Source organism: Anolis carolinensis, chromosome 1, assembly GCF_035594765.1.
Source record: "Anolis carolinensis isolate JA03-04 chromosome 1, rAnoCar3.1.pri, whole genome shotgun sequence".
Taxonomy (NCBI): Eukaryota; Metazoa; Chordata; class Lepidosauria; order Squamata; family Dactyloidae; genus Anolis; species Anolis carolinensis.
Genome location: NC_085841.1, coordinates 346615592 through 346628479, shown reverse-complemented (window position 1 = coordinate 346628479; position 12888 = coordinate 346615592). Strand labels below are relative to the sequence as shown.

The 12888-nt window shown below is 39.0% G+C and overlaps 1 protein-coding gene across 3 annotated transcripts in view; it reads left to right on the top strand.

Annotated features, from left to right (window-relative positions):
• The window catches only part of ccdc85c (coiled-coil domain containing 85C), a 205910-nt gene extending 194766 nt beyond the window's left edge, over positions 1-11144 (top strand). For all 3 annotated transcript variants that reach the window (XM_062968459.1, XM_062968458.1, XM_003224837.4), the window contains one exon: positions 3484-11144. In XM_062968459.1, coding sequence (XP_062824529.1) covers positions 3484-3573 — 90 coding nt within the window. In that variant the 3' untranslated portion in view covers positions 3574-11144. The remainder of the gene's footprint in view (positions 1-3483) is intronic.
• Positions 11145-12888: the final 1744 nt, after the last annotated feature.

The following is a 12888-nucleotide window of genomic DNA, read 5'->3' as shown; positions in this document are numbered from 1 at the left end:
CCAAGATTGAGGCAGGTAGCTGGAGATAGCAGCTATTTACTTGGTCTCACGTAGGCAGGCACACAAACAGTAGAATCACCGAGAGTGAATTAAAAAACAGAACACAGACATTTTTCATAAGGTTTTATAATTAATTATACAATTGGCCTTCTGTATTTGTGTGTTTGATTATTCACAGATTTGATTAATATGTTATCCGTAGGAATCTCTAGGTCCTTCAGTGCAATTCCATAAGTTGACCATAACCACAGCAAATGTACAAGGCTAAGTGTATTTTATAATACAGTAGAGTCTCACTTATCCAAGCTAAACGGGCCAGCAGAAGCTTGGATAAGCGAATATCTTGGATAATAAGGAGAGATTAAGGAAAAGCCTATTACACATCAAATTAGGTTATGATTTATATACAAATTAAGCACCAAAGCATCATGTTATACAACAAATTTGACAGAAAAAGTAGTTCAATACGCAGTAATGTTATGTTGTAATTACTGTATTTACGAATTTAGTACCAAAATATCACGATATATTGAAAACATTGACTACAAAAATGGCTTGGATAATCCAGAAGCTTGGATAAGCAAGGCTTGGATAAGTGAGACTCTACTGTACTGTTGTGGTATTTAAATTAAAAAATATAACTTGTCAGCTACATTTTTAAGTTTACATTTATGATTTAATCATATTTTAGGATAAAACCCTCATCTGTAAAAGAGGTGTACCCCCTCAAAGATCAGTATAAAGTCCCTATGAGCTCTGTGCATGGTTGGCGTAATGGTAGCATCTATCTAAGAGGCACATAACTTCTTCCAAGAGATAATGTTTCATTTTTGGGTCGCAATCCCCAAATCGTCAAGGTATCCTGGCTGACATCTTGGTTGTCTAGAGGATTCTGGGATTAGTAATCTCAAAAAGAACCAATACCAGTCTTCACACCACACATATACAGGTGCATACCTGCTACAACAACCCTCAAGGAAGGTAATGCAATTCCTGTTGCTCCCCAGCATCCGACCTGTCCCTGAACTCAGCTTCTGAGCCGCATTTATGGCTTGATACCATTACCTAAGGCCTGTCTGTAGTTCTAATTTCAGGAGGCTTTAATAAGATCAGCAGATCGGGTAAATATATCTTGGTAGCTGATTGCCACCTAGCGTGACAGAGTGGGAACTCACAACTCAAATCTAACTAAATTTCCTGGCATATTTCAGCTACAATAGAGCTTGAGATATTAAAGTCTTTTATTTAAAAAAATCAGAATACAATGGGAGGAACACACACTTTTTCTCCTGGAGCCTTATTTTCCCCCAAAAAATGGATGATGAAGTCATCTTCTAAACAAATATACATCTGTGTTAGTCTAAGTCATGGTTTATAGACTGTACATGTACATGTTTCTCACCACATCACATTTCCAAGGAAGGAAGAAATAGTTGTAGTCATTGGGCACAGGATATAGTACTGATCCTTGGCACAGTAAAAAAATAATGCCTGCTCTCCCTTATGCGATAGCTTAAATAGTCCCGATGTACAAAATAAGACAATTGCAATTCTTGGTTCTGTTTTCCTTTTCTTGATTCTATTTATGGGGGTGGAAGCTGCTGTCTCCTTGACACTATGGAAGAATAGAGGAGACAAAATAATTTTATTTCTTTTTGATGGTTTCTTCTGTTCCTATTTTGTGGTCATGTGCATGACGTGTTTGTTTTTTTACCACTGTTTCATAAACGGTGAGCCTCTGGTGGTGCTGAGCTGCTGAACTTGCTGACAGAAAGGTCGGCAGTTTGAATCCGGGGAGCGGGGTGAGCTCCTGCTGTTAGCCCCAGCTTCTGGTCGCCCCCCAGCTCTGTGGTGGCCCCCCGGCTCTGGAATTCCCTCCCAGGGAGATTAGACAAGCACCCACCCTATCAACCTTTAGAAAATAATTAAAAACTTGGCTTTTCCAGTGTGCCTTCAATTAATTAATCCCCATGACAAACCCCATCTAAATGAAAATCGCTGTATTTTGTACAGTATTCTGCTTCCCTGTTGGAAATGACTTGATTTCCTATCCTACTCCAAATCCCCTAGAGATCATGTCATCACTTGTTTACTTACCCGACCAAAACAGTGTTTACAATTCATATCTTGGCACTTTGTTCTAGACCACCCTCTCATTTTATTTATCTAATTGCCATTAATTGGTGGTTTTGTTTTTATCATTTTGTATTTTACTGTCTTATTGTACTATTTTGAATTTTTTCTTTTTAATTTGTTTATTTTATCTGTTTGATAATGTTGGTTATATATGAATTTTATTTTGTTTACTGTTTGTTCTTCGGGCTTCGCCCCATGTTAGCCATCTCAAGTCCCTGCAAGGAGATGTAGGTGGGATAAAAAATAAAGAAGTATTATTATTATTATTATTATTATTATTATTATTATTATTATTATCATTATTATTATTATTTCTGCTAGCCTAGGAGTTCAAAAACATGCAAATGTGACTAGATCAATAGGTACCGCTCTGGCGGAAAGGTAACAGTGCTCCATGCAGTCATGCCGGCCACATGACCTTGGAGGTATCTATGGACAAAGCCAGCTCTTCAGCTTAGAAATGGAGATGAGCACCAACCCCCAGAGTCAGACACGACTAGACTTAATGTCAGGGGAAAACCTTTTATCTTTACCGTCATAAACTGACAAAACCAATGGGGTTTCTTCCAGGTGTCTCACCCAGTTGAGGTTCTTATAACTCTATCTGTAAGATAATATAAAATGTTAGAAATTAAATTCAATTTGTAATTTTTTTTTCTTGGCAAGTGGTATTTTTAATACATCAGAAAAAACCCCAATAGAACATGTCTCTTGGAATCATTAGATCCCTCAATTGTGTTGAAAGACCTGTGGAGAAAATATTAATCAAATCTTAGAATAATTAAATCAGCGCATGCTTAACCTTCAAAAATTAAGGGACAGCTGTAAATATAAATAAAATTATTTGGGTTAGCATTTATCATCATAACAATAGAACTACAATCATGAGTATGCAGCACAGCTGAATACAGAGCATTTAGCTGCAAAGCAGGGTACCAGCCTATCATTCTATGCCAAACTAAGTTATAGTAAAGGTAAAGGTTTCCCCTGACGTTAAGTCCAGTCATGTCTGACTTTGGGGGTTGGTGCTCATCTCTATTTCTAAGCCGAAGAGCCGGCGTTGTCCGTAGTCACCTCCAAGGTCACACTTCGCCACCGGGGCTCCTTTTTTAACTAAGTTATACATATCCCATTTTATGTTTATAAAGTAACAAAGTGACTATCAATCTATAAAGAGTGCTAATACTTTGGTTTTCCCCCAGTTTCTCTGAAGATATCTATTTTTTCCTTGAAAAAGTTGTAGTTCTTTTTATTGGCTTCAACATTTCTGGGAAATACAGTTATCTGTGCTAGATTTGATACCACCTTTCAATTCTCAAATCCGTCTTTTGCTCCCTTTGCTTTCAGGTGGTCTGGCGGAAACTAGGTGATGCTGCAAGCTCCAAGCCATCCATCCGGCAACATCTTTCGGGTAACCAGTTCAAGGGCCCTTTGTAAGAAACCTCACACCACAAGACTGGGAGTGGAAAGAATGAGATGAACAAGGACTTCTCTGCCTCTTGCTGCCACAGCCGTCTCTCCTGCTGGCCCCCAGTCCTATACCTGTTCATAGTGTAAATAAGGCAGCAGCTCAAGGCCTAGATAGTAGGCTGACCTGATCCAGAACAACACTACGTGGGTTCATAACAATCCTCTAGTGACCCATTTGTGTCACTTGTATTGTAGTGGGGGAAATCACCCCAAGCCTGCTTTCTTGTATGATCATGTGTAGAAATACCTAAACCCAAGTGAATTCCTAGGAGGAAAAAGAAACAAGGAGCCCCTACCTGTGGAAGATTTACACTTTTTTCATTTGTGACGATGTGTGGACCGGCACCACACAAGCTCCCTGCAGTTTGCTTTTGGGGAAAGACTGAGGAAAACTGCAAGTATACTTGTTGTTTCTATGCCCTTTGAGAAGAACATTATTGTCATTTGGCTGGTCCCAAAATGCCACAGATTTCTAAGGACTGGTCCCATAAAGTTGCAGCCTGCATCCCACCAAGATAATAGCTTCCCATTGGATCAGAGACAGAAAAAATGCAGCCTCCCAGAGACAAGTCCCAGTATTCCTTACCATTACTTCTGGGATTTACATTCCCGCAATATCTTGAGAGCTCTATACCAACCTCTGCTCTATGGAGGCAATCTTTGATTATTTTGTTGTCACCTGCAGGGATAAATAATTAGGGGAGGTTTCTCCCTGGAGCAGGAGAAAACAAACATTATTCCACAGTATTGGAATGTCCTGAAGTGCTGCAGGGGAATTAGTTTGTGTAGAAAAACACATGGGCTTCTTGCCTAAAACCTGTGCTGAGACTCTATTGCTGACTTAATTATGAATGTATAACTCAGTATTATCTCCTGACCCAACACCCCCCTGATGTACTTCAACAGCCAGCAGCAGCATTGAGTCATTACTCAATGAAGGCCTGTTCTTCAGGGGATTGGGATGCAGTAGAATGATATTTTCATTCCCCTCTTTCCAGCAAAATCTGCACTGTGAAGAGTTGCAGCAGGGGTCCTGTTTCTGATTGCCACAGACTTCCTTGCTGGTAGAAGGGAGATGTGAACATCACCTCTCCGTGACCTGATTGCCAGTAGAACAGACCACCATTACACAATGCAGCTGCTTGATGGTTAAGAGGGCAAGCAAATCACCTGTGGCAAGGAGAAAGAGGAGGCTCTACTGAAATTAGGTTGCTACCCCACCTGGGTCCTGTTACTGTAGTTGTATCCAAGTGTTTCAGGAAGTGGGGCTAAACCTATCAGAGAAGCCATGTTCTTCATAGCCGTTCACATGACAAAACTTGGAAATACTATACAGCAGAGTCTCACTTATCCAACATAAATGAGCAGGTAGAATGTTGAATATGCAAAAATGTTGGCTAATAAGGAGGGATTAAGAAAAAGCCTATTAAACATCAAATTACGTTATGGTTTTACAAATTAAGCACCAAAACATCATGTTTTACAACATATTGACAGAAAAAGCAGTTCAATACATGGTAATGCTATGTAGTAATTACTGTATTTACAAATTTAGCACCAAAACATCACAATGTATTGAAAACATTGGGGAGTAAGTTTGGTAGATGAAATGTAGTTACACATTCATAACTCTCTGTCATGTAGGTTCTTGGCAAATGTTTCCAGGTTTTACAAAAGGTACGCGATCTCAGCCTTTCCTTCATGATCAGAGCCAGCCCTAGGTATTTTTCAAGTGTAGGCGAACAGAATTTTGGTGCGCCCCCCCCCCCCTCCAAACCAATCACTGAAAAATAAAAGCGTTGGATAAGTGAAAATGTTGGATAATAAGGAGGGATTAAGGAAAAACCTATTAAACATCAAATTACATTAAGATTTTACAAATTAAGCACCAAAACATCATGTTTTACAACAAATCAACAGAAAAAGCGGTCTCGACTGTGCCCCCGTATGTTTTGCGCCCCAAGCAACCGCTTAATTCACCTCATTGTTGGACTGGCTCTGTTCATGATACATAAAAATACCTGCTTCTTCATCAAGGTTATTTGTATTCTCAGATGTTAACTCCATATGGAGGACATGCTGTGTGAGTCTTCCTTATTCTCTGCTTCTTTTTCATACCATGAACAAATGTTTGCTATGCCAGCCAGCACTATAATTTTGTCCTGATCTGACATTGCGAAGAATGAGAGGCAATGTGCTTTTCCCCACCGCTGTATTCTCACTGAAAGAATAGAACAGAATGGGTAATTTGAAACTGTAAAGCATAGAAATAGCCATTCCAGCTATACAAAGGAATAAGCTGATTTTTCAGAAAATTTGCTGCTACCATTGAACCATTTGATGAAGTGCTTTGTAGAATATGAATGGCCGATCTTTATATGACACGCAAGCAGCGCTTTTGCAATCTGCCAAAGACTTCGCTTACTTTTCGCAGGCTTCCCTCATCTCATCACATACTTGTCAGTTTTCTTAAAAGTGGATAGCGTAAATCAGAATGACATTTGTGTAAAATCATTCTTATAACGGGAACCTGTAGGGTTAACGCTAGTTCTTTGGACATTTGCATTTGTGTTTTGTAATTATTGTGAAGATGTCACAGCTTCCAGATATTGCAGCCTGGTCTCATAGTGGGCTATGGTGCTTATAGGTGGTTCAGTTAGTTGGACCTGTTTCTACTGGATGCCCTTATACAGGGTTTCTTTCTAAATAAGTACCCACATAGTTGTTCAACTAATATAGAACTGGAGGGTTCATTTAGGAGTTTTCTAGTATACTTCTTAAGCAGAGCTTGGAAACTCCAATTTAGGGAAAATACAGGTTATGTTGGCTGGACCATTGAGGAAGTTCTACTATCTACGCAAAATCTTTCCAGTCTGTGCTGTCAATAATGTCCACTTTATTTAAACCACTTCCTAGAAAATCTTTCTCTTTTTCATTGCTCCTGCTTACTTTCTCAGTTTCTGTGACCATTACTAAGTGTGTTTTATGACCTAAAACCATTGCCAGACCCTCCCTCCTAGTTCTTCTCACCTGCTTCCAATCACTATTTCCAAGCTGGGCTCTTAACTTGCTTGGAACTAATACAGATAAGAGTTTTTATCCTTAACATGTTTTTAGAAGTGCTCCTTCAACTAGTAAAAAAAAAGTCTGCTTGTCATAGCAGATTATCATCATTATCGGCACATCTTTCATTTACAGTTATTTGGTTGTTGAAATGTAAGAATAGGCTTAATTTATAAATCTGATTACTGAGTCACCAGTCTCTGAGAAAGCCTGGTTGTATGAATAAAAATTGGGTAAATATCAAGGAACAAGCATTCCCCTTAGGTTTGATCCTTATGAATATTATATGGAACACTGGGTGGAAAGCTGTAAATAGGGTGTCATCCTTTCCCTATCCCATCTATTTAAATCAGGGATGTGCAAACTTTGGCCCTATAATACAATTTAGGGGAGTAATGGGAAAGGCATGGACCTCAAAAACTATCATTTTTCTCTGATGATCAGTCTTATGAGGCAGATAGGAACTGGAGTCAAATGATATATTAAGAAACACAGTTTAACCACTGCTATTTTAAATATGCCCCCACTGGCATGAGTTACTTTGAAGTCATGGAACTTGTCTGAACATGGGTACTACTGAACCAACCAAAGCAGATTCAGATGAATGGGGCTACCTCCTTGGGAAATGAAACTGCAACAACTGATGGGGCATTTATGCTCTTTAGGTGGTTCAGAGCTTGAAAATAGTTTTTTAAGAGTACAACTCCCAGAATCCCACAGCCAGCATGATGAGGATTATTCTGGGAGAAGTAGTCTCATTGGAGGACATTTCCAAGTTCTGTTTAGATGTAAGTTTAACTTGTTTTAAGTATACATTTTAAATATAAATTGTGAAGACAGAAATATCAGGTTTATGGTCAATACAAGCGCAAGTAATCAAGGATCCTGGACTGGCTGCCTTTAGTGGAAGCTTTGGGACCCCAGAATTTACCTTTCAGAGAAAGGACAATCGTGTTCAGAATCCACTGGTAGCTGTGTCAACTATATGGCTCATTGACTTCTGCGATGTGTGACACTGAGAGCAAAAGAGTCACCACAGTGTTTAGACAGCTGGAGATAAGGGGAAGTCGCATACCACAAACGTGCTTTGATGCAGCTTCTTAAAAAATGTGTGTATTACAAGCATTGTATGACTTCTTTATTACATTAATTCTGATCACTGCAACAAACACTAGGTAAACATGGCAAAAAGGCCACTATATAAATATAGTCTTGTTTCTCTTTCAGCCAGCAGACAACTTAGATGCAATAAATACAAGGATTTCACTAGTGTGGAAGAAAGTGGAGCTCAATTCTTCCATACACAGTCAGTCAACCAGCCAAAAATGTTTTACTATGATAACTTAACTGAAAACTAAGACTTGGAGACGTGATGAGAAATATGTGACTCTCTAGTTATGGTGGACTGCAGTTCCTGTCATCCTTCACTATTCAGTTTGGCAATACTAGCTGGGAGATCAAATACTCTCCATTTCAGTAAGGATGGGAAATTAGCAGTTTTTGAAAACTGAAAAACACTGGCATTTCCCCTTGTTGGGCATGCTTATCTCTTCCTTCTTCATTGCTGTTAGTCAAGATTTGCTAAACTTTTTGAAAATGACATCATAAAAGCATTGAAAAGCTAGTTCGCCAGAAACCATACTGAGTTGAGGCCACACGTTGATTGACAACAGTGCCAGTGTTGACCCAGTAGTGTTGTATAAAGTTTGATACACTCAATTTACATTGGTTCCTAGCCATTTCCCCCTTTCCTCACACTCTTCTATATCTACCTGCATCCTTTCCTTCTGGTGTTTGAAGATTTAGGTAGACATGCTTTGATCCGTTTAGATGCTGAAGCATTTTAATGATGGCTGTGACTGTCCTCTGGAATGACAGCCTTTAAAAATAATAATGAGCAGAATTTATGGAACCCAACATTTATTCCAAACAATACCAATTTTTTATTAAGTAAGGTAGTTGTTTTTATAATACTATTCTATGTTGGGAGGAAACCAATGGACCAAGAAAAGTGGATTGAGTGCAGGTCGCCAGATGTAGTGCAGTCCCCTTTATCCCTAATCAATATAACTAGTGGTACGGAGTGCTGGGAATTGCAATCCACCATAATCTGGAAGACCAAACATTTGCCAATTCTATAGTAGAGCAGATAGGAGGAAATGAGTATTAAGGCACACAAGGCGCAAATTAAAGGCATATTGTACCGCAGCCTTGCCCTAGTCAGCGTTTGGATGGGAAACTATCTTGAACGTGAACTCAGGTGTTTACAGCCTTGAGTTCTGCAGAGTAAAGGATAGAAATAAATAACTACTGTAGTGTTTCTGAACTGTATTCTCAGTTCTCCTTTCCGCATGGCAAACCTTCTTTCCTGCTTCTCTCCTTGAAAAGCTAGACTGGACTGTCTAAGCTCCTGTGATCTCCTCAACAGATCATTCATTGTATTGGATCATGGCAAATCAGATGACCATGATGTACATGAGGAAGATCGTGGCTCTTTGTGCCCATACACATGGCACTTGGGTTATCAACTTGGATATTTTGATGGGTTGGATTTTTCTTTTCAGTCTGCTAATCCATTAAGAGAACCAGCCAGTCAAACGTTTTGTGCAATTTAAAGCCATTAAAGAAATGTAAACTAAGTATTATTTCTATAACCCAGCTATGGGCTACTCTAGAAACTACCTGAGCGTGCAAAACAATACAAAAGTGAAAAGGCAACCAGGATTTTGTAAAGCTACTCAAGTGGAAATGACACTATCCAAATAGAAGCAAATACATTGAAAAGTACTGCAGATGAACTGGGTCTGGGACTCCACGGTCATATTTGCAATAAGGCATTTCTGTTTTCATATATAACTATATTAAGAAGGCACACACAAATGCAAGTTATGCATTGTAGAGTTCAGAGGCCGTGCTATGTTTTGTTTTAATTGCTACTTGATAGTTTAGCTTGAACAGCTAAAGCTAGTGTCTTCTTTGGAGCGGAGGGGAAATGACACTCGATGACTTTACAGTATGGTTTGCGTGCTTAAAAGTTCGGCTGTCCAAAATTAAAATAGCAAACGTTGGCCATTGTGCTAGAAAATGGTGGGGAAAATACCAGATCAACAGCTTGTTAACCTGGAACAACAGCTTTTTCGCCTCCTAAATAATGGCAATATAAAAACGTTTTTGCCCTTAAAAATCTTGCTATCACTTTCTCTTTTCAAACTAGAACTGAGCCAGGTACAAGGCACAATTATATAATTATAGAGCAGGATGTGTTGAACACTTTCTGAGCCTAGAAATTTATTTGCATTAGCCTGAATTCCAGTTTTGGTCTTAACTAGAGTAATCCAGTGAACACTCAGTGAAGGATTCAGTGTGCCTACTTAAGTTGGGACTAACTCGAAGGAAGGGTTTGGGCAACTGTTGGCAATGAGCAGAGCTTACAGTTTCTTTCATAGAAAAGTTCATTTTGGTTGCTGCAATCTCTCATTTCAGCAACCAAATTAAGGTGGAGAAAGGAGCTGGGTTTTTTGGTAGTTAAACAATAGGGCACCAGAAACCATTGTTTATCTACCATAAATTGCCCAGAGATCAACAGTAGATCTACCTTCTACACACTTTCAATCCTAAAGTATATTTAGCCTGAGTTGAAATTTTACATCTAAGTTTGAACTTGCTCTCAGACTTCACAGAATTTTTCGTTGTTGGGTTCTTTCCCTCCTGTCAGCATTTTCTTTCTGAGCAATTAATAACATTTTCATTTGGCGCAGGGGTAAGCAAAATGCAGCTTAACAAACTGCAAATGTCCACCTTGCAACGATAAGCAAAATTTCATTTCAGGATGGCATGTTCTAGCCAAATGATAGCGATAAAAACCAATGGGTTTGGTTCAGATGTAATCATACTTAAGTAGACCTATTGAAAAACACTTTAGACTTCTCATGACTAAATTAATTTCTGCCAATTTTAGTGGGTCTGCTCTAAGTATGACTCAGTGTGGATCCAACCCAGTGTTTTTAAGTGACCTTTTATCTTTTTAGAAATTGGAGTGGGGCGGGGGAGGTACTACTGAACTTTTTCAAAGTGCATGACTGTAAAGTGATAAAAATTGTATATTTTTCATAATGTGGGGGAAAGAGTCTATTTGTGCTGCTTTTGGAAATCAGTATGAAATTATGATTTCTGTTAAACCTGTGATCTTATAACCCTGCTATATTTTCTGTATATGACTGACAAATAGAACTGGAATATGATAGCACCTGTGCTCCTGTATATAAGCAATGTCTGTAGAATTTAGCACACGTTTATACCTTTTATGGAAATACTTTGCTTTTGTGGGGGTGGGGAGGGGAAAGGGAGAAGAAAATGTAAGCAGATTTTTTGATAAGTGTGTAAAACCTTCATTTGAAATATTTTAGTAAAAATTAAGAGATTGTGATAGTGTATACATTTGGTTGAAGAAAATAAAATACGTTATTTGTAAGTGAGCTGTGAGATTTCTCGATTATTCTAGAACTGAAGCGTATTAAAATCCTTGAAAATTATTATTTTGGTTCAATGCCATCTTACAATCCTGCTATACTTGAACTGACACTGAAGTTACAAAAGCATTTTGGAAGACAAACATTAGTTTTTTTTGCTGCAGTGAAATTTTCATTTAACATGTCTTGTGCCTGATCCATATTTAAGCAACACCAACTCTTTTTTGTCTTTTTAAACCATGGTTTAGTCTTCACCAATACAAAAATGGATATATGGTATTTACTGAGTTGTGAATCCACCTATGTTCAGTAGAACTTTCTCTGGGGTATAGGATATGCTTAGACCTGCTGAACTGGGTGTGATTCCCAAATACAAGGGTTGAATGAAAAGTAATGCCTCCACCTTCGTTACTTGGGTTTGGATGGTAATATTTTAATAAATCAAACGCAGAAATAATCCTTAGGTTGTGCTCTTTAACTACCACTATTCACTTTTCCACATAATCACCAGACAATTGGATACATTTCTGCCAACGATGAACAAGTTTTCTGAAGCCGTCATTGAAGAGGTCGACACTGTTTCCGCAACCAGCTTCTCACAGTATCCATCATGCACAGATCTTCCGATAGCCAAGCAAAGCAATAACGTGACCCACACATTCTTGTGAAATCCCGATCATGCTTGAAATTTTCTCTCTGTGTGATACGATTGTCCTGAATCAATCTGTAAACCTTTTGCTTGTGAAACTCAGTGGTTGCTGACACAGGACATCCAACTCTTTGTTTGTCACGCAAGTCAGATATTCCCACCTTTAAACTTACTCTCCCAGCGACGCACAGTACTCACATCAACACAATCACCATAAAGAGCTTGCATTCTCTGATGAATCTCCTTTGGAGTGACACCTTCTGCTGTCAAGAATTCAATGACTGCACGTTGCTTAAGTCGCATTGACCATCTGCTCAGGGTCCCATACTTCGCACTTTAACACAACCATTCAATGCTAAGGCTTCCTGTCAAATGGAACTGTAGAGGGGAGTCTACAGAACAAGCCAGTACCTGCCACATACCAGTACTGCCATCTGTTGGAGTTATGAAGGTGGAGGCATTACATTTCATTGAGCCCTCGTTTGAGGATGTTTTTTTTAAATAAGTAAATCATAGGTTCAAATGTGAATCTGTGCCTTGGCTGTAGTGGATTGTTTAATACTTTGTCCTCCTCCTTAGATTAGGGGTCCATATCTGTATTTGAAGGAATTTGCCATTGGCAAAATAACCAAAGTCGAGGGTTTGGGGGCCACATGATACTCATCTTTCTGCAAGCAGTCTAGATACCTGACAAAAGAGGCATTTTAATTCCTTGGGAGCCTGTTTTGGGGAGAATGAGAAGAGTGACGGTTCAGTCCATCCATCCACTACTGGCATCATACATCTGCTAGTACAGTGGTTCCCAACCGTGGTCCTCTGGGTGTTTGAGACATCAACTCGAAGAAGCCTCAACCAGCTTGGCCAACTATCAGGAATTTTGGGAACAGATGTCCAAAATTCCTCTGCAGCAGTCTCTGTTAACAATCTGCCAATAACTCTCTGGACCAGCTGACGTTTCTGGATATTCTTCAAAAGAAGTCCCAATTTGAACGGGGCAAAAATTTTATTTGCAAAGGGGAAAAATTCTCAATCTCTTTTTATGGCTACACCCCATATCTCATAAGGAGCATAGATACTTGGAAAGCATAGCTGATGGATCAA